This window comes from Protopterus annectens, chromosome 4.part1, assembly GCF_019279795.1.
Source record: "Protopterus annectens isolate FY-2018-M chromosome 4.part1, PAN1.0, whole genome shotgun sequence".
Lineage (NCBI taxonomy): Eukaryota > Metazoa > Chordata > Ceratodontiformes > Protopteridae > Protopterus > Protopterus annectens.
Genome location: NC_056734.1, coordinates 469,604,584 through 469,631,095, shown reverse-complemented (window position 1 = coordinate 469,631,095; position 26,512 = coordinate 469,604,584). Strand labels below are relative to the sequence as shown.

Below are 26,512 nucleotides of genomic sequence, written 5' to 3'. Positions count from 1 at the left end.
GGTCCAGTCCACTTACCTGGTTATCAAATATTAATAAAGTAATAATAAATCTTTGGATGTTGCTGAACCACAGCCTTATCCTCTGATGGAGCTTTTCAACAGGTTTCTAAAAAAAAGCTGATCTCATGGGTATGGGAGCATGAAGTCATTGTACCTGTCTGCAAGGACTGAATAAAAAACACTCAGAGCAACTGCAGGTCAGCAAGCTTGACTTTAGTAACAAACAAAAGAATGATAGGTGGTCTTAAATTAAAGGCTCATGAGGTTCCTAGAACAGTTTGGAATGCTTTATCCATTCCAGCATGTTTCATTGCAGGATGATCCTGTCATTTTAGCTTATTAGATGGACATGACACATCTGCAGTTCACTAAACTTGTGAGCCTGCACTTTCTCAAGTGCAGGCTTCTTGAGAAAATGTGAGGGGGTAGGAGCAGACAGGAAAATGATACAGGTTAATGCAGAAGTGGTTAAACAGGAGGTTGGAGACAGCAGTGCCAGTGAGAGCAGGAGTTCTCATCCTTTTGATATTGCATGGGATGACACAGAAATCAGTCATAGTGCTAGCCTGGTTTAATGTATTTGTCTCTGAATTTGCTCATAGGAAGGAAGACTGTCTCAGTCTCATTTCCCTTTGCAGGGAGTGTAAATTGTAATAGGATGCTAGCCTGAGGTTACCAAGGGTACTAGAGACACAGTCTGAGGAAATAACAGCTCTTCATCATCCATTCCAAATGCATCCTATGCTCCCAAGTGGGGGCATCAGATTAAAAGACACATGGGTAAAGAACTCAAGGGTTACTGTTATATAAAGCCCAAAGTATTGGATTCAATACAAGTAAGCATCAAAAGGGCAAATTAAATGCTGGGATGTATAACCAACAGCATAGTATTTAGAGCCATGAAGGGGTGATGCCCCTCTATCAACCCTTATAAGACCACAACTGAGATAAGGTACATAGCTTGAGAAGTCTTGTATGGAAAAAGAAATCACAATGGTGGGCAAGGTGAAAAAAAAAAAAGCAAAGGCATAAAAGTCAGTGTAGGAGAGGAGATGGAAGAAATCTCACAGTGAGAGTGACATCAGATGGACCTGGAAGAAATCTCACAGTGAGAGTGACGTAAGATGGAGCTGGAAGAAATCTCACAGTGAGAGTGATGTAAGATGGAGCTGGAAGAAATCTCAGTGGGAGTGATGTAAGATGGAGCTGGAAGAAATCTCACAGTGAGAGTGACATAAGATGGAGCTGGAAGAAATCTCACAGTGAGAGTGACATCAGATGGAGCTGGAAGAAATCTCAGTGAGAGTGATGTAAGATGGAGCTGGAAGAAATCTCAGTGGGAGTGATGTAAGATGGAGCTGGAAGAAATCTCACAGTGAGAGTGACATAAGATGGAGCTGGAAGAAATCTCACAGTGAGAGTGACATCAGATGGAGCTGGAAGAAATCTCAGTGAGAGTGACGTAAGATGGAGCTGGAAGAAATCTCACAGTGAGAGTGACATAAGATGGAGCTGGAAGAAATCTCACAGTGAGAGTGACATCAGATGGAGCTGGAAGAAATCTCAGTGAGAGTGATGTAAGATGGAGCTGGAAGAAATCTCAGTGGGAGTGATGTAAGATGGAGCTGGAAGAAATCTCACAGTGAGAGTGACATAAGATGGAGCTGGAAGAAATCTCACAGTGAGAGTGACATCAGATGGAGCTGGAAGAAATCTCAGTGAGAGTGATGTAAGATGGAGCTGGAAGAAATCTCAGTGGGAGTGATGTAAGATGGAGCTGGAAGAAATCTCACAGTGAGAGTGACATAAGATGGAGCTGGAAGAAATCTCACAGTGAGAGTGACATCAGATGGAGCTGGAAGAAATCTCAGTGAGAGTGACGTAAGATGGAGCTGGAAGAAATCTCACAGTGAGAGTGACATAAGATGGAGCTGGAAGAAATCTCACAGTGAGAGTGACATCAGATGGAGCTGGAAGAAATCTCAGTGAGAGTGACGTAAGATGGAGCTGGAAGAAATCTCACAGTGAGAGTGACATCAGATGGAGCTGGAAGAAATCTCAGTGAGAGTGATGTAAGATGGAGCTGGAAGAAATCTCAGTGGGAGTGATGTAAGATGGAGCTGGAAGAAATCTCACAGTGAGAGTGACATAAGATGGAGCTGGAAGAAATCTCACAGTGAGAGTGACATCAGATGGAGCTGGAAGAAATCTCAGTGAGAGTGACGTAAGATGGAGCTGGAAGAAATCTCACAGTGAGAGTGACATAAGATGGAGCTGGAAGAAATCTCACAGTGAGAGTGACATCAGATGGAGCTGGAAGAAATCTCAGTGAGAGTGATGTAAGATGGAGCTGGAAGAAATCTCAGTGGGAGTGATGTAAGATGGAGCTGGAAGAAATCTCACAGTGAGAGTGACATAAGATGGAGCTGGAAGAAATCTCACAGTGAGAGTGACATCAGATGGAGCTGGAAGAAATCTCAGTGAGAGTGACGTAAGATGGAGCTGGAAGAAATCTCACAGTGAGAGTGACGTAAGATGCTTCAACCCTCTTTTTCAGTGCAGCAGAGGAAAAGTAATGGGAAGATAATGCAGATACATACGTCATTAATGGGAATGTGTGGTTGGGCTGGTTTGGATAGAAAAGATGGCATAAGTAGGAGGTGGTTACCATTAAAGTAACTAATGTTACACTAGGCATTAGGAAGTACAGGGAGGTTATTAAGGAAATAGAATTGGTTTCCTGAATGGGAAACAGAAGCAGTCATATGAGGCATTTTAAACAGCTTGAGATTGGTGGTGCATTAATAGGGAAAAAGATTGCAGCCTTAAATAAGACCACCATGTGTCTACTGTAGTAAGGAAGGCTTTCTATGTAGTACACTTGATTAGTAAAGGCATCACCTTGAGAGCAAAAGCGGTTATAACCCCTCTATACTCCGCAATAATCTGGCCCACATTTGAGAATAACACCCCATTCGGCCTATACCATACAAAGCACCTACAGCAATTGGAGACACCTCAGAGGCTTCTAACAAAGAAGATCAAGGGACTCCAGCATATGCCTTACCAAGATGGCACAATGGCAAGTGGCCTCTCAGAATCCCATTGTGCATTTTTATATTTTGTCTTGTATTTGCATGGATTGTTGATCTGTTGGTCCATTTATCCTCATCAGGTATGCAGTTGATTTTGGCGGTGGTGTCCATAATGTCCATGGTGTCCTCATTGAGTTTTTTTTTTTTTTTGCTCAGTTTTGGGAACATTATGTTTGGGCCTTTAGTGCCCAGTTGGGCTAGATGCAGAATGTGGAACGTGGATGCCGTAACAATGGAGGCGTCTGCACTATGGTGCCCTCTTCTGGAGTTTGTCTTTTCATGGTTTCGGTTGTGTATTAGTGGTTCAGCACAATGGAGGCATTGGCACTGTGCTGCCATGTTCTGGAGTTTGTCTTTTCATGGTTTCGGTTGTGTATTAGTGGTTCAGCATAATGGAGGCGTCGGCCCTGTGCTGCCCTGTTCTGGAGTTTGTCTTTTCATGGTTTTGGTTGTGTCTTAGTGGTTCAGCATAATGGAGGTGTTAGCACTGTGCTGGTCTGTTCTGCCATAACCTTTGTCTGCCAGGTCTGATTTAAAGAGACTGGATTTGTTTTTGTTGGGTCTGTGGAAACCGGACTGGATTTCGGATTCTGCTGATGGTGTTGGAGATGGAACTGGTGAGGGTGATGCTGTGGATAGTAAAGTTTGAGGAAAGTTATTTAACTGGTTGTGACCATTCAGGCCTGCAAGTAGCAGCAGTTGTCAGGATCTGCAGAAACCAGACTGGATTTGGGATGCTGCTGACTGTGTCAGACATGGAAATGAAGATGCTGATGGTATGTATCATCTTAAGATGTGCCTGTCACTGCCTCCTGGGTTCAGTGTTTTGGAAATTGTTAATTTCACCTACTAATATTATCTCTAGTCAAGGTCTGCATTTCTCTACACTTCTAGAGGCCAAACTGGACAATGTCCAATACACTCAAGTTACTGGATGATGTAACAAAACTTCTTTATTTCCATCTGAAAGTCCTTCTCCTTGGCTTTGACAAACTCCTCCCACACATAGACCTTCTAGTTTTCAAACTTGCTGGCTTCTGTGCCTATCAATGCTTGTTGGACTTGTTGGAAATCACCATCACTCTCAGCCCCCCTTTTTTTTTTTTTTTTAGTTTAGCATCTTCTTTCACCTCTGTTGCCCACCAGCAGATCCAATGGTTCTCTTAGGGTGTCAAATACTGACTGCAGTTCAACCACATTTCCTTGCTACCTCCCTAGAGATGTTTATATTAATTTATAAAATCCAGATTAATGACTAGAATCTCAATAAAGACAAGTTTGTGATGAAAAGTGTTTTTTTTTTATCAGCAATTACAGTTGTAGAGATAAGAATATTTTTTTCTGTGCAATGTGTGCAACCTTTTCTTAGTATTCATACATTTCATCAACAGCTAGTTCATCAAAATCTGTTTGGTCAAGAATGAAAGACTAAATGTGGCCAGCATTGTGGCATAGAGGAATAAAGCCCAATCTGTGGCCCAGAAAACTCAGGTTCTGTTAGCAGCTCAATTGTCTCTGTTGCTGGTAGGGAGAAATGGGCATACCTATCCCAGTGGGGGCGGCACATTCATCTTGGCACTACCTGAGGGGAGGTGTGATCCACAGAGGAGTGTGGCCCTCAGATGTTATTATGTGATGACAGCAGTGGAAGGGGAAGGAACAAATGAGGATAGGTCATAATACAAAAAATTTCTCCCCCTCTTGGAAGCAGTTGCCAGCAAGATTCCACAGGATGCCCTTTACTTCCATGCTGGCTCCAGCTCAGAATCACTGTAGTCTAGGGAAGGAAGAAGGAGGAACTGGCAGAATCAACAATGGACAGGGCACAGAGGTAAGGATTGGTAGGTATGATAGCAAGGTGAGGAGGGGATTGAAAAATAAGAATGAAACACTAAGTGTGTAATTGTCTAAAGGATTCATGCCTGGCTCTGGGGCACATAGGGACGGAGTATTTAATGTGGCCCATTTAACTGGGCTTGATTTACAGCCCCAAGAGTGGATGAGTTATGCAGGGAGGGGGGAGAACTGAAGGGGTGTGGCCCAATGAACTCCTGGGGGGAATAGCACACACACGAGGACAAACAGGGTCTATACAATTTTCCTGGTGGAGAATGTGGAAACACTGTTCATGTTTCCTGGGAAAGAGTATAGTTGCTTGGTAGTAATGCCCTTCATGAAAGTGAGGAGAAGGCATCTGTGGGCAGCCTACTGCATGGTCCCTAGCAAACTGAAAAAATGAACAAAACCTGCCTGTCCACTGAGAATCTGACAACTACTCCCCAAATTAACTTATTACTTTATAACTTCATGGCACCAACCAAATAAGCAATTCTTGAATACAAACACCACAAGGATAATGCCCATTAATGAGTATTGTAATGTTATGGCTCAGTACACATTTTCTGTACTAAATTTCACATTCTGTATTTTAATTGTTGTTAGAAAAATATGTATTAATTTGTGTATGCTTAAGGCCAAATCAATAATCAAGTATTTTAATACGCTTTTCATTCTATTTTTCATGCACTTTATTTTATACAAATTGAGTTTCATATGAGACTGAAAAAGATGCTTTTTGAAAACTGCAGTACGCTTTCTGAAACTTGCAAGTTGCCCTCTGACCTAGTAACTGCTAGCACAGCAATATTCTTGTTTATGCCTTGTGGAAATGTACTTGAGAAGCAGGTGTTTATCTGCTAGGTCAGAAGCGAATGAATGAACAATGCTTTATGTTAAAAATGTAATGATTTCAGACAAACAGCTCTGTCCAGAGGAGCGGAACCTCTGCAGCTGTAGTAATTTAGAGATAAAGTAGACAAAGGATTATTAGAGAAATGAACTGCTAGCATTGTGCTTGATTTAGCCGTAGTATCTTGAATGTAACATAACATGTACCTAACTGGGAGTAATCAAGGCCATGTTGTTTTCCTCAGAAAATTTCACATAAAAATTGATAAATCAGCAGAAATTCATGGGAAAGATGGTCAGCAGATGATGATGAAAAAAGTGGTAATCTGTTACGTCAGCATGGTAGGACATGATCAGTTTAAGAATGTATAAAAATGAAAGTATTTCCTGTTTCTGGTTAGACAAACTCTGTATTAGCACGTTTTTGTCTCCTTGCTGCAAGTTTAAAGTGCCTTAACCTGAACCTACTGTGTTTTGATCATTTTTAAAGTATAATTTTCCTTTGACAGATTGGTCCTTCGGACCGGAAAGTACCTCTCTCTCTAGGCCTAGGTCAGAATTGGGCCCGGTGGCATGCATCCATACGGAGAAGAGGCCAAATCGGCTCTTCTGTTTTGAAAGACCTCCGACTGAATTGTCGTTCGAAAGAGGCCAGCCACAGTTTCTGATCTGGGATTGGAGGATGAGTCAATGATCCGGTGGATCAACTCACGGAGGGTCAGGTAAGGAGGAATTACCTTGTTTCTGTTTTAAGATCAGGGACTAAGTACAGAACTGTTTTTTGTCAGGTAGATTTGCATGTGCAGATCAGGGACAGAAAAAGGGGTTACTGTTTTTGTCATAGATCAGGGAAACAGAATAGGTAGGCAGTTATTCTAGATAAACTGTGAAAAGGTATAGATTTGTGGTACCATGTGATAGAAAGGGTTACGTAACAATTTACAGCTTAGTTAAGACAGCAATGGGAAATCGGTGCACAAAAAGTTCCCGAGACCCGCCCCTAACTGAAGACACGAAGTATATGCAATTACAGCGTGCCGACAATGTTAAGTATTACACCAAATGGGTTGATAAGTATAAATTCGAGGGTAATTTAGATAAACTTGCACTTATGAACTTGTTAAACAGTTAAAAATAGACGCGAAAGGTCAACTAAAAAAGCAAAGACAATTAGGAGTCCCTCAGGCGCATAGGTGGCTTGAGGAAGCAAATCGCAGGGAGCAGAGAATTAAAAATTCAAAGACAATCTTTTTAGACAAAGAAGACAATAACTTGGTAATAGCAACGGCCCCTCCTTTGCCCCCTCCGCTTCCGTTACCAGAATATGAAGCGAGTGGACAAGCTGATCCACCTCCGCTATATCCAGCTGTCCCTGCAAAATCACAACCGTTTGTCAGGGATCCTATCAAGACCAGGTCTCGAACACGCGACTTGAGGAGGGAGATTGAATTAAATGAATTAAATAGAAAATCACAGGCTATGAGTGAAGAACAGATATGTCCGCTCATAGAAGTGCCGAATCCTCAGGCAGGACAGGCAGAACAGGATCCAACTCTTTTAGTTTATAGACTGTGGACACCGGAAGATATCCGGAAAGCCACGGAGGGAATTCCCCACCCAAAAGTGAATTTTAGAAAATTTTTAGAAGACTTACAGGGTATGAGATTAAGTTACCATTTAAATGGAGAGGAAGTAGAAAAAGTAGTTAGACAAATTGTGGGTCCAGATTGGCACATGATCAGTGGCGACTGGAATCCTCATGATGCACAACTTAGACCACTCCCACATACTAATGCAGAACTGGGTGGCAGAGTAAAAGGTCTGACAGACCAAATCTCTGAAAAGTGGAAGCCTAGGGCTGATTGGACTTGCATTAATCAATGCATTCAACAGGAAGGTGAAACAGTTGATAGATATTATGCTAGACTGTTAGAGTGTTTTAATAATCACTGCGGAATGCAGATACCAGAAAACCAGACACAAGATTCCTCATATGAACAACAGTTAAAGAATGCATTCTTGAAGGGTAGTATAACTCCCATTAGCAGCTTTATTACACAGCACATGGTAGATCATCAAACAAGTAGATTACAGCCATTACTTGAATATGCTAGACATGCAGAAAGACATTTTAATAGTAAAGAGAAAAAGAAAACTCAAGTATTTTCGGCAGAAGATGGGTCAGAAGTATTTGTATTACAAACTGGGAAAAAGGGTAAGAAAAATACCCAGGGAAATAAACAATCTGACAAACGATCAGAAGATTTCGAAGAAAGAAAGAAAAAAGGTGAATGTTTTAAGTGCGGGAAAAAAGGACATTTAGCAAGGGATTGCAGGCTAAACAAGAAGGTGACTACAGAAAATAAGGAAGATGAGGAATGACTATATGATAGTCAGGAATCATTGGATGAAAATAAGCAGGAAAAGACAAGTGCAAATATGATAGCAGGAGTAGAGGATGTGACACAAGGAGTAGAGGATGTACATGAATTCGCAGACATAGAAGAAGATGAAATTTTAGACCTAGCTCTATTGAGCTTGGAGCTTTACTTAGCAGACACGAAACCGGAAGTGACGCTTCTGGTAGAGGGGAGGAAAGTTAAATTTCTGTGTGACTCAGGGGCTTCACGGACCCTGATACACCCTTCCAAGTTACCGGAAGATTCAGAATCACCAGATTATATACTAGTGAAGGCAGCTAATGGACAGCTGTATCGGGAGCCACTCTCCCATGACATAGCAATAACAGACCCCGTTTCAGGAATGACCCAGAAAAGTAAAATTGTGGTTTCTGAAAAATGCCCAGTAAATCTTTTGGGTAGAGACTTGATGCAGATATTTGGCATAGCCGTAGTTCCAACCATGCAGGGTATGGAAGCACAGCAACAAATGGATACTTTTGTAGTGCGACCGGAGGGTGAAACGTATTATTGGTACAGCCAGGACTTAGTTACGACTGGTCCAGTGGCAGTAACCAAAGAACTGATGAATGTAGCCATCAGTAAGTCCCCCTCCCTCGACATTAACAAACAGCATTTGTTGCATTGTACTCTATATTACTGTAATAGACCAGGACCTGATAAAGATTATGAACAGGAATTGTTTCAGAACCACGCAAACAGGCTAGTATTGCGAAATTTGTACTGGGATGCAGAGGGGAACAGTGTAGCAAGCTGTTCATTGCCCCAGGAATTTTTAGCACTTTATAAATCTAATCAACTGCCACATGTTAGTTTAACTAAGAACAAAAATTTGAAATGGGCAGACTTAGGTGAAAAAGTCACAAGGTGGGAAAAGCAGACTGAATTAGAGCTCTCTGAACAGGGAGTACAGAAACAGAAATTGAATTGGATTACACAGACACACCCAACTGTACACTCACAGGCTAGTGAGAATAGCTGAGTATTACTCTTATTGGAAGAAGAGGAAAAAACCTTGCGGGACATACCAGACATTCTCTGGTCAGCAGGAAAATCAGATGTAGGACTAATACGAACAGCAGGACCAGTTACCATAACGCCAAAGTCAGCTTTTAGACCCCAAAAAAGACAGTATCCCTTGAGAAAGGATGCAGAGGTAGGAATCAAACCTATCGTAGCAGCCTTACTTAAGGAAGGAGTCTTAATAGAATCACCTGATTCACCATGTAATACACCTTTATTTCCTGTAAGGAAAGCAAAAGGGGAATGGCGTATGGTCCAAGATTTACAAGTTGTAAATAATGCAGTTATACCCAGAGCACCAACGGTGCCAGATCCACACACCTTACTGAATGATTTAAAGCCAGAGCAAAAATATTTTTCAGTGGTAGACATTAGTAATGCATTTTTCTCAATACCGATACACCCTGACAGCCAATATTGGTTTGCATTTACATTTCAGGGAAAGCGGTACACATATACAAGATTACCACTGGGATATTGTGAAAGTCCAACAATATTTGCACAGGAAATGGCAAGCAACCTGGCGGGATTTGTCCCACCAAAAGGTAGTCAGATATTACTTTATGTAGACGACATTCTGCTGGCAGCCCCCACCCAGCAAGAATGCAGAGAGGACACAATAGCTTTATTACAATTTTTAGCTACTCAAGGTCACAAAGTAAATAAAGACAAGCTACAGCTTTGGAGAAAACAAGTTAAGTACTTGGGATATGTAATATCTAAAGAAGGTAGAATATTAGATGAAGATAGAAAAACAGCAATTTTACAAGCACCTAGACCAACTACCAAGAAGGAAATGATGTCCTTCCTGGGAACTACTAATTTTTGTTGGAGGTGGATACCGAACTATACTTTGGAATCTGCTCCACTGGCCGATTTAATATTTAAAAAGCCGATGGCAGCACAGGATTTATTACAATGGACACCTGAAGCAGAAGCAGCTTTCTGTAAGCTGAAACAACTGATAGCATCATCCTTAGTTCTAGGATTACCAAACTATCACAAGCAGTTTATTCAAACTGTAGATTGTAAGCAAGGTTATATGACATCAGTATTGACACAGCAACATGGGGACAAACAACGCCCCATAGCTTACTATTCATCACAGTTAGATCCAGTGGCACGATCCCTGCCCCACTGTGTACAAGCGGCCTCAGTAGTGCTATTCCACCCTCTCACGTTGAGAGTGCCTCATGCAGTCGCAATTATTTTACTGCAAGAAAAAGTAGCATATCTTTCTCCAGCTAGGCATCTTTCCTGTATGACCATACTGTTGAGCCAACCTCATATGACAATTGAACGATGCACAACTTTGAATCCGTCAACTTTGCTTCCAACCCCTGCAGATGGCAAACCACACTGCTGCCTGTAGGAGATTGAGCAAAAGACATTACCTAGACAAGACCTTACGGATGTTCCCTTGGATGATGCCGAGGTGACATACTATGTGGACGGCTCATGCAGGAGGGGTCCTACAGGACAGAACCTAGTGGTGTATGCAGTTTTTTCTGATACTGAAACTTTAGAAGCAAAATCTTTACCACACAACTTATCTGCACAAGCGGCAGAATTGATTGCCTTGACAAGGGCATGTACCTTAGCAAAAGGTAAGAATGTGAACATTTATACTGACAGTCAGTATGCTTTTTCTACTGTACATGTTTTTGCGCAGCAGTGGAAAAATAGAGGAATGATAACATCTACTGGTAAACCAATCAATCATGTGCAATTTATTTTAGATTTGTTAGATTCAATTCAGTTACCTAAAAAAGTAGCTATTTGCAAATGCGTAGCTCATACGAAACAGGACAGGATTTCAAAAGGTAATGCAAGGGCTGATACAGCTGCGAAGCAGGCAGCTACAGCCACAGAAACTTTTTATTTGAGTGAGGAATTACAACCCTCTGAAATTTTAAAAAATGCAGACACTTACTACAAATATAGAAAAACAGAAGTGGATAAAACGAGGAGCAATCCTCGAAAAGGGACTGTACATCTCCAAGGAGAAGAAACCGATTTTGCCATCTAATTTATTTAGATATGCAGCGTTGTTGAGCCATGGGCAGAGCCATGTCTCAACAGGGGGGATGGTACAATTAGTGAATCGAGTATTTACAACCTATGGATTTACCAATTATACAAAAAATTTTTGTGCAGCATGCCATGTTTGTAACACGCATCATGCACAAGGGGCGCTGAAGCCTAAGCAAGGGAATTTTCCTACACCACCGTATCTGTTCCATACTATTTGTATGGATTTCATAGAATTGAATAAATGTGAGAATAAGAAATTTTCACTTGTCATTATAGACATGTTTTCCAAATGGGTAGAAGCGTTTCCAACTAAAAATCCAGATGCAGCTACGGTTGCAAAGGTCCTTGTTAAAGAAATTATACCCAGGTTTGGTATACCAGAAAAGATTTATAGTGATAACGGGACACATTTCGTGAACCAAACGATTCAGAAACTTAGTCGCTATTTTGGGATATCGTTAAAAAACCACTGCGCTTATCACCCCCAATCTGCAGGGCTAGTAGAAAGGCATAATGGGGTGTTGAAGAATAAACTTAGGAAGTTGATAGCAGAAACACAGAAGAACTGGGTGCACTGTTTGCCCTTAGCACTGTTGAGCATGAGAACTGTTCCAAATGCAAAGGGATTAAATCCTTTTGAAACTTTGTTTGGGAGGGCATATTATACACCTCAGTGGAAACCTCTCATGTCTACAGAGCAGGAGGCTGACAGTTCACTTGCAGGGTATATGAGGCGATTTTTGAATAACAAACTTTTGCCGTTAAATTCTGTTTCAGATAAAGAGCAACCGAAATCGGAAGCACCAGTAGCCCCAGGCACTTGGGTCTGGGTGAAGATTGTGAAGCGAAAGAATTGGAGTTCTCTGAAGTGGGAAGATCCGTACCAGATACTACTGTCGACACCCACTGCAGTCAAGATCGCAGAGCAAGCTTCCTGGATTCATTTGACGCACTGTAAACTGGTTAAAAACTTTGAACTGGACAAAAACTTTGTTACTGTTGCACAACAAGAACAAAATGGCCAGGTACAGAGTGAGTAGAGACATTGAGCAACCTCAGAAAACTTGTATGATCATTTTTATTGCAATATTGATCACACTGTTCTTTTTGTTGTGGCCATTACTTTTTCCTGCCACAAAGATTGAACTGATTAGATGTAATGAACCAAACATAGACTGGCATCCGAACTTTAACACTTATCAGGCAATTACACGTGTGTACGCTGAGACTTTTAATGTTTCGAACTGCTGGGTCTGTACGGCCATACCAATAGCATACCAGGGTTTATTAATGACTGCTATCCCCCTAGGGGTCAATGAGACCTGGGAAAATCTGGTTTTTGACACAGTTGCTATTAAAGCACATGATAAGGTAGCACTGTATTTGCCTGTGACACAAAAAGGAATTGTATGTTTCTATAAAAATGATACCATCCAAGTGGGATGGAGTAAGTGTAATGTTACAGTACAATATAAATGTTATAGAAAACCAAATGATTTGAGTGGATCTTGTAGTACAGATTATGACTCACTTTTGAAATCTATGCATAAGACTCTTGACCAGGTACAACGCAATCCTGTACTTTTTAAACAGTTATCTGTAATAGACAAGAAAATGTTTCATGCAGGGCAGTCATTTCATAACAAAGTAATAACTAAGGTAGAGGACTGTTATTTTGTGTGTGGTAAAAAGGCATATAAATGGTTACCTGAGAATTGGTCTGGCAGTTGTTTTTTGGGGTACCTGGTTACGGCCATCCTTCACACTGCAGTTTTGCCTCAAGGGAGTATTCGAAATACTCGAGACGTAACCAAAAAGACTGTTAAGAAATCCGAGAATCCAGTGGGACGGATCGAAGAGGGCTGGAAAGACCATCGTGATGTGGGAGCCAAACTTGCGCACATGGACTTGAGTGATGCTGTCATATACTGGGCAGGTATATCACCTATGTATGGCGGAGTTAAATCAATATGAGAGCTGTGAAAACTGTCCAAACTTCTCGAATTAATGAGTAATGTGACGTTTTCTGCTCTTGAAGTGATAACTGATGAACTGAATGCCATGAGAACTGTAGTGCTCCAAAACCGAATGGCTCTTGACTTCACCCTAGCGGCGAGAGGCAGAACTTGCGCTTTAATCAAAGAAGAATGCTGTGCGTTTATTCCAGACCATCAGCATGAGATTAACGATCATCTCGAGGTGATTCAGCAAGTGTCGGCCATGACCGAGCCAGGCCCAAACCCTCTGACAGACTTTTTCCAGAATGCCTTTGGGGGGTGGGGCTCCATTTTTATGAACATATTGATTGCTATTGGGGTAGGATTACTCCTAATAGGAGTTTGTATTTGTTGTGGAATCCCCTGCATGAAGAGATTAGTTAAAGAATTCATAGATATATCCGTATCTGAGACTATGTATCAAAGTACTGAATTTGAAGAGCTGCTAGAATGCGAAACACTTTCATAAAAGTTTAAACTGAATGACTTTCTTAACTGCAAATCCTGAATGGAAGAGGTTAGGAAAAGAAGCAAGCTGTTTATTCTTTTTTGAAAATAGAATAAAAAGGTATTAACAGGAGGGAAATGTTAGAAAAATATGTATTAATGTGTGTATGCTTAAGGCCAAATTAATAATCAAGTATTTTAATACTCTTTTCATTCTATTTTTCATGCACTGTATTTTATACAAATTGAGTTTCATATGAGACTGAAAAATATGCTTTTTGAAAACTGCAGTATGCTTTCTGAAACTTGCAAGTTGCCCTCTGACCTAGTAACTGCTAGCACAGCAATATTCTTGTTTATGCCTTGTGGAAATGTACTTGAGAAGCAGGTGTTTATCTGCTAGGTCAGAAGCGAATGAATGAACAATGCTTTATGTTATAAATGTAATGATTTCAGACAAACAGCTCTGTCCAGAGGAGCGGAACCTCTGCAGCTGTAGTAATTTAGAGATAAAGTAAACAAAGGATTATTAGAGAAATGAACTGCTAGCATTGTGCTTGATTTAGCCGTAGTATCTTGAATGTAACATAACATGTATCTAACTGGGAGTAATCAAGGCCATGTTGTTTTCCTCAGGAAGTTTCACATAAAAATTGATAAATCAGCAGAAATTCATGGGAAAGATGGTCAGCAGATGATGATGAAAAAGGTGGTAATCTGTTACGTCAGCATGGTAGGACATGATCAGTTTAAGAATGTATAAAAATGAAAGTATTTCCTGTTTCTGGTTAGACAAACTCTGTATTAGCACATTTTTGTCTCCTTGCTGCAAGATTAAAGTGCCTTAACCTGAACCTACCGTGTTTAGATCATTTTTAAAGTATAATTTTCCTTTGACAATTGTAAAATTCTATAACATTGTGTGACAGGTTCATAGGTTCACAGGATGACACTAAGCTATTGGCCCGGAGGCCTTTATAAACCTAGCCAAGGATTTTGCCCATGTTCCCTCAAAGTCAACACCTGTTTCCCCCCTGTCCAGCAGGGACACAGGTGGGATCCCAGGGGTGTATTTTCTGTTTCCCATCTAGTCTTACAGGTTCCTCTTAAAGAGGGCTAAAGAGGTACTCTGCTTCACATGGAGAGAGTCTATTCCACAGAAAGGGGAGTCTTAGGGACACAAATCTATCACAACAGCAAGTTCTATTAATGTCACAGACCAGGTTAAGGCCTTGTGTGTAGGTTGTGCAAGTGGTGTTTGTCTTACAGATATGCAGCAACTCTATCAAGGCTGGATCTGAAATGGCCTTGTATGCCAGACACAGGTCACCTCTGAGCAGTCTGTATGAGACTGAGTAGAGGGACAGGGCTTTTAGCCTGGCTGTATAGGATTGGTGTTTGAGACCCTGAATTTTCCTGGTCAGGAACTTCTGTGGTTTCTCCAAATGATGCATGTGCTTGGCAAGGTACATGCTGAAGGGGGCATTGTACTTGATAATGGGTCTGATAAGGGAGGAGTACAGGGATGTTATGACCTCCTTGTTCCTGGATGAAATACCATTATTTATGAGGTGGGCCATGTAGAAAGCCTTCCATACAATGGAGGCAGTGTGGTGGTCAAAAGTCAGGTTTCTATCAACCTGAGTTCCCAAGTCCCTCACAACTGATTGCATGCTTAGTATGTTGTTATTAAGTTCATAATTAGTGGGGATGACATTTTCCCCAAAGGGGATAATGATGCATTTCTTGGCATTTAGTTTGAGGCCATGCTTCTGGCACCAGTCATTAGTTTGGGTAAGGCCCTCTTGGAGGATGTTCACATCACTAGGGGAATTTAAGACAGTGTCCAGCTTGCAGTCGTCTACAAACTTGGTCAGCCACAGACCACTGGTTTTGGCTTGCACCTCAGAAAAGTATATCCCAAACAGTAGAGGCCCCAAGACTGATCCTTGGGGTACACTGCTCGTTACAAGTCTACTACTAGAGGTGGCTTCCCCTACTTTGGGTGGGTGGGTTCTATCAGTGAGCCAGTTAGCTACCCATCTGGTAACATACAGATTGATGCCTAGCTAGAAGAGTTTATCTATTATGTCCAAGAGGGAAATGGTGTCAAAGGCTTTGGCTAGGTCAAGGTAGGCAGTGTGTGAAAAATTTATTTTATGTATTCGCTGCTTCTATGCTGTGCTGGAATTTGCTGGACTGAACTTAAAGTCTTCTTAAGACACAAAGTCTTGCTGGCTTTTTACTGTTGAAATCAAAGTCTAATTATCACAGTCTGTTAACCACAGAAACTTGCAGATAGAACACTGATGCAGCATCTGACTTTAAGAGCAGTAACCACTATATAGTTTTTTTATAAACAAACCACACATACTCTTCTGTTAGTTTGTCACATATATTTACAAAGTTTTTCTTCACAAACAGTATAGATGCTGACTTTCCTTTCTCCATACAATACCTTGAAACGTGCGTTTCTACCAAAATATCTCTAACATATCTGAATTGATACAGTTATATACAGTTCTAGTCATGCACATAGATTTTGTTTTTTCCTCTTGGTAGACTTTTCTATTGTCCTTTTGTGATTTACTTGTAAGCACTTTTGCTGATGTGAGGATGCCATTAACAGAAATCTGAAAGGAAACATCTGTACAAGCTGTTCTGCTGCTGTTCCTGTCAGTTAATGGATATTTCTAAACTATTCTGCAAACATGAGAAAAGCATATAATACTTGCTTTCCAAAATTGCTTTTCTAGGCTTTTTTCTGATGATTCTATAAAAAGCTATGTCCATTTATCTATGAGGAATTATGTGAAGCTTTTCATAATACTGTGACAAACATGTATCTTGAGGAAAACACATACTATAAAAACATATCCATTGTTAGAAGTCTGAAAGGAAACAAACTACTCAGGAAATATATTGTGTTCATTAATAGATCTTCTTTGTTTTTCACGTATTTCAGCCAGAGCTATGTCATACAATATGAATGCCATTTTTAAATTGCTAAGCTATATTCCTACATTAAAGCACACTTTTTATTTTATTCTTTATCTTTCATATATTTGTAGCAGAATTAATTTCAACCTTATATTCACAATTCACAAACTCTAACAATTCCCTCTTTTTTATAGGAAACACATTAGGAAACAAAACCTTTAGTCTTTTTTTAAGAAAAGTCAAAATGCAATTTTACATAGTTAACACAATGATAAAAAAGTATTACTACCAAAACTGAATGTATCTAACAACTTTTTCTTTTGCAGACCATTCTGTGAAAATATTTTATTAGTTATGAGCTGTGTCTGCTTTAATTTTATTTTTTCAACCTGATTATTTTTTTTTTTTTTGCAATCACAGAATTTAATTTATGACTTAGAACAGTTTTATTATCTCTTTGAAACTGTTGAATTAACTATAAGAGACAAGAACCATGTGCTACAGCAAGCATTTATACACTGCTGAAAATATACAGTTTCAATGTCATTTTAACCATAACATTGTGGTTATATTTCTAAACTGCCCATAAACTTTAATTGACAGTGAAATATACTCTAAAAAATCCTGCTAAAATGATGGTCCAAAAACGAATGATAAAACTGCAACTTGAAACCAGAGATAATATTACAACTTGACAAATTACTTTTGAACTTATTACAATGTATCCTGTACAGTATGTATTTACACAGACTGCTTGCTATTCATGTATTTCAATCTAGTAGGTACCCTGGACCCATTTTTTTAACATGTTTTTTCACGCATATTCATTACTAGACATTAATTTCATTTGTACTGAATTATTTTGTATTTGTACATACAAAGACTACAAAGTACACTTAGTCCAATCTTACAAATTTAGTAACATTAACATCAAGCAAAATCTTGGAAATGGTTTTATGTCTCTTTAAAAGTATCTAGTCGAATTGCCACCAGAGGCAACTATGCTTTTTGCATACCAACATTGTCTTGCCAAAAACATATTAAAAATAGTGACCATTTTTGTTCAATTTTTACATAACTTTACTCTCTTTTGTATAGCTGTAATAAAGCAAATTTAAGCCATCTCTTGTTTTTTAAACCATCTCTTGTAAAGCTTTACAGTTTAGCAGGTTGTAAATAAAATTTAATACTAAACACTACAATAATAACCAGCATGATAGCTATTAACAACTTGTAAAATATTTATCCTTGCAGGTTTAATCCAGTTTACCAGTATTTCTAATACACTAATACCAGTTTTTCCCTCCCCCTAAAAGAGTATTGTGAAGAAGGAATGAGATATAATTTTCTTTCTGTAGCTTTATTTTAGACCCTTTTGCAATACATACTGCTTACACAGTCAATGTAAAATTGAAAAAAATACCCTCCCCCTGTAGTATTGCACTATTGTTTTTCTGCTTTATTAGGTTAACAAGCTATGGGTCTTTGTCTGATTTGATCATTTTTATAAAGCTTTTGCTGTTTATTACCACTAATAGGTATTTATACCTTCCTGTACAATTGATTTGAACTGTATGTATACTATAGCCCATCTGCTGGCTGTACTTGATGCAATTGAGATTTTTTTTTTTTTTTTTTACTTTTAACATTTACTTGCAAACATATTATCAGTGACATCTATGCACATTTGCGACATTTTATTACAATTACCAAATAGTGTTGCCTGTAAACATTTCAACAATTATCTTTTAATAACAATAATGCTTTAAAAAAACTCAAGCTATTTGTCTGGCAATCAGTCTTGTTGTTTATCTTATCTTTCCAACATTTCCTGTAACTATTCATCTAGTCTAGGAAGGTCTGAGCTCACATTTCAGTTAACGCTTTTAGTATTTTTCCTTTAAGTATCTGTTAATACACTTGCAATTTGATATTAGTAGAAATATAATACGTATTTGTGATTTGCATAACTATGCATTTATACTACATAAATAGACATTATTTTACAATTAGCTTACATGGATTTCAGTATTTTTTTATTTATTTATTTAACTGCCCTGTCATTAATTTTACAAAAACTGTTTGACTAATACCATCTGTGATTTTATTTCTTTTTAAAATTCAGAACTTTAACCGTTTGGTATGGTGTTACTATACAATTATAAAAAATTGTAAAAAACAAAATATATATTAGCTTAACTAACATATGTTTATATTTACATTATTTATAATTTCTGTTGTCTGCCTGTTATTCTTGTGCATTGTAACAGATGTATTTTAGATGAAAAGAAAATACATGCATGTCAGTCTCGTGACTTTAAATCTTTATTTAAGCATGTCAGTCTTGTGACTTTAAATCTTTACTCTTATTAACTATTTTATTTAATTTTATGCACTAGAACTGTTTTGTGTATCTATTTTTATTTAATTTTTATACACTAGAAGTATTTTGTTTACCTTTTGACTATGCTAAGAATGGCAGTCATATGCTCTACTTTACTGTAGTACTGATACATGTCTTGCTTTAACTGAATGGAAGTTTTAAACATTTGAGAATGATTTGTCCAGATTTTACCATCCTACCACGTATGCTTAACCATTTTCAGAACACAAACATATTATAAAATATATTTATTTTACACAGATTAGCTGTGTATGCAGTAAGTCAGTCTCTGTAAGTTCAGCTAATTTATTTTCTTTATCCTGTAACTGCTGTTGAAGAGTTTCCTGTAATGTTGCATGGTCTTTCTGATATTTTTCAGTAACCTTTTCTGCTGAATCTAAAACTCCTATGCACTTTTGAAAAGATGTATGTATAACTTGTCTAAGCTTCCTGAACTCATTGTGACTGTCTTTTAGACGTTTATTACATTCTTTTGTAACAAAATGTACTAGAGGTTTTGTCAGTAACTGATTTGACTCTTGTTGCAATTCTGAAATAAACCTTTTACATCTGGTGACAGAACATAACTGTCTAACATTTGAATATAATGTCAGCATATTACATTTTCTTGGTTCTTTACCATTAAATTGTTGTCTTTACAGTTTAACCTTTGAATGGTGGCATGCACTGTATTTTTATGGCATTGTACACACAATAAACAGTTTTTTATACCACAGATGATTTTGTTTCAGATACCAGTCAAATATTGTAATCTATTTGCATAATGCCTTACTATTAACTTGCTCTAATAAGGTTTTACATTTGCTAATATGCTGTATATACATTTCATTCTGTTATTATTATTATTATTACCTCTATGGCATTCATACTGTATGTAACACAGAAAAATTTTCTTACTAGTCAACAGAGAGGCAGATGGCCAGGCTGCTTTACTGTAGATGGTTAAAAAGTCTCTGTAGTCACTTGTAAAGTTGGTACAGCAAAACTGGCAGTTTCAGTTTTATAACTTTGTATTGTAGCTTTTTTGGAGAATTTATGGCACTGTCACCTTCCTGCACTGCAGTCTCACTCCAGATTCAGACGTCTGAGAAAGTGTATTGCTACAAACCGTAGAAAACTGCAGAAAACTGAAGTAGTTCACATAAACATTAGTTACTGTGCTTTTACAGGAGTGACCTTCTACAAGGCATTACCCACTTCCCCTGTTTTTGGATACAGACTAGGAACATTGTCAGGATCACCATTGAAAAATGTATTTTATGTATGTGCTGCTTCTATGCTGTGCTGGAATTTGCTGGACTGGACTTAAAGTCTTCTTAAGACACAAAGTCTTGCTGGCTGTTTACTGCTAAAATCAAAGTCTAATTATCATAGTCTGTTAACCACAGAAACTTGCAGAATATACACTGAAGCAGCATCTGACTTTAAGAGCAGTAACCAATAAATAGCTTTTTATAAACAAACCACACATACTCTTCTGTTAGTTTGTAGCATATATTTACAAAGTATTTCTTCACAAACAGTATAGATGATGACTTTGTTTTTTCCTCTTGGTAGACTTTTCTATTGTCCTTTTGTGATTTACTTGTAAGCACTTTTGCTGATGTGAGGATGCCATTAACAGAAATCTGAAAGGAAACATCTGTACAAGCTGTTCTGCTGTTGTTTCTGTCTGTTAATGGTTATTTGTAAACTGTTCTGCAAACATGAGAAAAGCATATAATACTTGCTTTCCAAAATAGCTTTTCTAGGCTTTTTTCTGATGGTTCTATAAAAAGCCATGTCCATTTATCTATGAGGAATTAAGTCAAGCTTTTCTTAATACTGTGACAAACATGCACCTTGAGGAAAACACATACTATAAAAGCATTTCCATTGTCAGAAGTCTGAAAGGAAACAAACTGCTCAGGAAATATATTGTGTTCATTAATAGATCTTCTTTGTTTTCCACTTATTTCAGCCAGAGTTATGTCATACAATATGAATGCCATTTTTAAATTGCTAAGCTATATTCCTACATTAAAGTAAACTTTTTATTTTATTCTTTATCTTTCATATATTTGTAGCAGAATTAATTTCAACCTTATATTCACAATGCACAAACTCCAACAGTGTGCACTGTCTTCCCCTCGTCCATGGCTTTGGTGACTGTTTCAAAGAAGTCAACCAAGTTTAACAGGCATGATCTCTCTTTGACGAAACCAAAATGTGTGAAGTCAAGCATTTGGAGGTTGCCAATGTCCTTGTTTATAAGGTCCATGATAATGCATTCCATGGCCTTGTAGATCAGGCTAGTTAGGCTGATGGACCTATAGTTGCCTGAGTCAGGGGACACTCCACCTTTGTTTAGAGGGATGACAGTGGCTATCCTCCATTCAGCTGGGATGAAGCTGGTGCTTCGGCTTTGGTTGAATACGGTGTCTAATAGAGCTGAGAGCTCATCCATGAGTTCATATAGGATGCAGCCAGGGATGTTGTTGGGTCCCATGGAGATTGTATTTTTCCCTTTGAGAGGACATTAAGGACCTGCTCTCTGGTGATCACAGGAGGTGGGAAGGTGCTGGGGATGTCCTGGTTTACTGATGGGGTCAGGGGGGTGAAGTTTTTACTGAACCTGTCTGCCAGAAGGCTGGTTATATCTATGGCATTTGTGTATGTGGTGCTATTGACCACCAGTTCAGACCAGATTTGGGTGTTGCCTTTGAGATTGTGGACATATGTGAAGAAGGCCTTGTGATTGTCCTTGGTGGATGCGGCCAATTTGGACTTGAAGTTAGCCTTAGAGGATTTCACCAGTGACCTTGTTTGCTTGTTCAGACAAAGGATAGATTGCTTCCAACTCAGCACCTGCTCCTTCTTGGCCCTGGACAACAATGTTGTTCTTCTGTTATAGAGTTTATTTATTGCTGATGTCCAGCAGATGATTTGCTCCTGTCAGGTATTGCTGAGTCCATACAGATACGTAGATGCTCATATAGTTTTTTAGTGTAGGCTTGGACATTAATGTTAGTTCCAACTGAATGCAAGGTGGCTGTCAAGCTGATCTGAGGAGACTGTAGTCAGCTTTGGGAAAGTTTATTCATTTGACCCTGAGAAGGGGGGGTGGGCTCAGGGAAGATGGTGACTTCAAAAGTGATCACTTTATAGTCGGATCCTACCAAGCAGGTTGACACTGTAGGAGTGTTACAGTGGTTACTCATGTTGGTTAAGACCAGGTACAGGATATTGTCACCTCTCGTAGGGGTGTTGACCAACTGATCCAAAGCATTGGCAGTGATGAAATCAAGGAATCTCTGGGCATCCATATTTGGGCTAGAAGAGGTCTTCCACTCTATGGTTGGGTAGTTAAAGTCACCCAGGATCAGGGTAGAAGTTTGAATCTTAATGGATTCAACTAAGTCCAGATAGGTGGAGTGGGCATCCTGAGTCATGGTTGGGGGTCTGTAGCTAGCTGTGATTTGAATAGGTGTTTTGTCAACACTTAACTGCACTTGAAGTGTCTCCTATCATACCGTTTGACCAGCCTTTAGGTATGTATGTCTTTGATAAATATTGAAACCCCACCTCCTTTAGCTTTGTAGCCCTCCATTTGGGGTCTAAAAGTATGGAAAGATGAGTAACCTGGTAAGGTTGTGGTGCTCTCCACGCTTCGAACCAGGTTTCAGTGACTGCACAAATGTCAGCATCCTCCAGGGCATGGAATGCTTGCAATGAGTGCAGTTTCATGCTAAAACTCCTAGCGTTTAGCAGCATGACCTTTAAAATTCATTTATAAGAATTTTTCATGTTGGTAATTTTGTGCTCATGACATTGCCTAAAAAAGGCACTATGGGGGAGGCTGAGCCTTTGCCAGAAGCCTAAAGCCCAGGGGAGACAGATGAAGGCCATCTCAGGCAATGCATTGTGGTCAGTCAATCATGTCCTCCCAGGCTGTCAGGTACTGGAACCCCTTGGAATGACACCAGAAACTAAGCCAATTGTTAAAGTCAATCATTTGTTTGTATTAAGGTATCATTCTGGGTGATGGTAGGATGCTGCTTAAGTCAAGGGACATACTTGCCTGGGACACATATTCAGCGAGCTCAATCACGTCTCTAGGTTCTTAATGTGATTGCTTCTCTCGCATATTGTGTTCCTAGGTGGTAGTAGTAGAGGGTTGTCTGTGTATGTAAGGCAGTTGCTACACTGTCTCAGGATGCCCATATCAACCAGACTAGCAGGAGAAAACATATGAAATTGTCCGGCCATGGTTATCAGAATCTGTGGAAGATTGATCAGGGATAGTGGAGTAGGTACTATCTGAGGAGAGTACCTATAGGAGTGAGTGGGTCTATATTATATGCTCAAGGAGACTTCTCTTCAAACATATAATCATCAACACCTAGAGAGAATTCCCCTCACACCCGCATAACTAAATATACCAACTCCAAGATTGCTCTATGGTGGGGAAAAGGGCAATTCCCGATAATGGCCAACTGAATTTTTTCCTGAGGAAAAAATTCGCAGACATGGCCATTCGCACTTTTGAGCATTCTCTCTTTAGGTGTTGAAGATTATATGTTCGAACAAAAGTCTCTTTGAGCATATAATATAGACCCATGTGAGTAGGGCTGGATAAAATCAATACAGTTGCTGCAGGCGAGGGCCTCACTCACACAGGAATGCTGGTAAGGGAAAAAATGCAACTGAGATAACTCGCAAAGGGTTAAAACAGCACAGTGGTGGTGCACAATGGGCAAACAAGCACAAACCCATGCAAATGCTGAGTTTAAATACCACAAAAACTAAAGTACAATAGAAACACTGGAATTGGCCAATCAACTCTTTTCTCTGAGCTCTTAGCTGAATACCCTATGCCAGACCAGTTCCAAACAGTCCACTTACTCTCACTAAGTGCAGGCAGGCCCTGGCCAATGCAAGATGGTGTAACAGGAAACACAGGAATCACACAAACAGATCTGAAAACAGCAAAACCTGTAACCAGACTATGCTAAAGATATTTAAACTCTGTTTAGGTTAATTTAACACAGGAGAACAGATACACACTTAAATATTACAGTAGCAAACAAGAGCAAACTGATTTAAACAAATTAACCAATTAACCAAAAAAAAAACCCCTCAAAACTGAGCCCTTTCCAGCAGTCTTCAATCAGACAAGTTCTAATCGCTCACTCCTGCCACTAGGGCGCAGGACAACCCCTCTCCAAAAAAGATGGCCTGGATTAGTGCTCAAGTTATACAAACAAAGCTAGATTCAACAGGTCTGAATCTAGTCTATGCTACAGCAAACATGACACACCAATTTCAGAAAGAAACAGTTCAGATAAGCAGACACAACAAGTCTTTAACCAGCAATTCCCAGCTCAGAAGGGCAGAATCTACCCTCTCCTCCCACAAGAGTGCAGACCACAAACCTACTTAATGTAAAATAACTGGCCTGAAGCCCAAGTTCTTAAACCAGAACTAAGACACTTTTAGAATAACAGACATTAAGCCTTCAACCAGCAACTCCCAACTTAGAAGGACGTAAGCTACCTCTCCTGCCACAAGAGTGCAGACCACAAACTTTCTTAATGTAAAACAACTGGCCTGAACTCCAAGTGCTTAAACTATCAAGCAGTAATAAATGCAGCAGAGTGCAACTGAGTACTTTTAAGAACAGGCAGCAAAAGCAAAATAAAGTAATAAAATAGGACACAAATACAGTATTTTTTAAGGTTAACTTGGAAGGGGTGAAACATGATAATTTAAGGTTGAGAAACTAAGGGGGGTGGGCTTTCCCAAATGATCTGTCTTTACTTAGTAGCATAAGCTGATGAGATGGGACTGGGAGGAGTGTGCAAAATGAGATTCATAGCAGAGGCGGGTGACTCAAAAGCCACCAAATTTAAGAACACAACAAGGACTGGGCAGGTAGGAGGGGGAACTCTTAAAACTCCAACAGAACAGAAAACTTAAAACAAAACAAATTTCATACTAGATTAAGATACAAAATAGAAGTGATCAAACCTTAACTAAAGAGCTTCAAATCAAAATTAAATGCAGAGATGAGTGATAGTCTGAGCAATGCAAACCACACAAACACTTCAGAAAACTACAGATATTTCTAAATAAAAGAGCAATGCTGTCTCTCATCTCCTCCCACTTATTAACTGATGCTATTCACAGTTTGCAATGGAATTCTTTGGTAACTTTTTTTAACTCACCCTAGGCAAGAACTCTTAAAACTCCAACAGAACAGAAAACTTAAAACAAAACAAATGCAACACTAGATTAAGATACAAAATGGAAGTGATCAAACCTTGAATAAAGAGCTTCAAATCAAAATTAAATGCAGAGATGAGTGATCATAACAAAGCTGATTGGTATTGGCCCCAGGACCTTCTGAACTGCAGTTAGAGCAACACACCAGTACACCAAATCAGCTCTAGTTTTATTTCATTGAAATTATAGTCTGTCACTGTACCCCTGTCAAACATGTCAACTGTACAGATTTTCAAAGAATGTACAGATTTTTGCCTTATAGCTTTGGTCCATTTTTCATAAAATTATGGTTTTCTGGGAAATTTGTGGGAGATCATTAAAGACTGAAGTTAGAAAATAATGACAGACATTTGAGTTTCAGACTTCGCATCCTTTCAGAAAAAAATCATGCTAATGCAAAATCTGTTATTCTATCAACTTTCTAAGTATGTAAGAGCAATATTTAAAAAAGTCATCTGCAGAAAAGATTATTTTATAGGATGTCATGATATTTTGTAAACTGATTTTGTTGGACTGAGATTATGTTACTTTTAGCTATTTTAGTTCTATTCTGTTCTTAACTTAGTGAGAAATATGCATTAATTGTAAAGCTGCATTAAAATACACAACTTTATAACATTACTCTGAATAATGAGTTATATTTGCAAAATTTTACACAAGCCATGTAGCATTGATAGGGATGAGAAACACAATTTTGCATTTTTCAAAATAACCTACATTATTGATTTTATTGGTTTTCAACACTTGTGCAATGGAATTCAGCAACTAAGTAAAGTAGTCAGGTTTTCTACTATCCCACAACATAACTTAATCATTTAAAATTAGAAGCACTTTCTTCTGTTGTTGGGAAACAATTTGGCATTTCCATACTTTATGTGAACTTGAAATATTTAAGTTTCATCACCAAACTCAGACTCTGAATAAACACTTTTAACAATATAATTAAATAAAAGTCAAACCACTTACCATTTGGCTTTTTCACTGCAAAACCATAAAACATAATCTGGTCTCCCCAGGTATATGATGGATCCCAAATAGCTTGCCAGTAACTGCAAGGGCATGGCGGAGTATAGTAATACCAATATGGATAGGGCTCATTGTAATACCAGTTCAAGCACTTTTGCCTTGGATTTATTGTGTTTCCAGTATTTCGCTCTAAACGATATGCCCATAGTCCTTTTTTCTCTGATATAAACAAAC

General features: G+C 39.0%; 1 protein-coding gene across 1 annotated transcript in view; it reads right to left on the bottom strand.

Annotated features, from left to right (window-relative positions):
* LOC122801232 (mucin-like protein) overlaps window positions 1-26,512 on the bottom strand; it is a 468,953-nt gene that overhangs the window by 204,492 nt on the left and 237,949 nt on the right. The window contains exon 18 of the mRNA XM_044070784.1: window positions 26,279-26,497. Coding sequence (XP_043926719.1) covers window positions 26,279-26,497 — 219 coding nt within the window. The remainder of the gene's footprint in view (window positions 1-26,278; window positions 26,498-26,512) is intronic.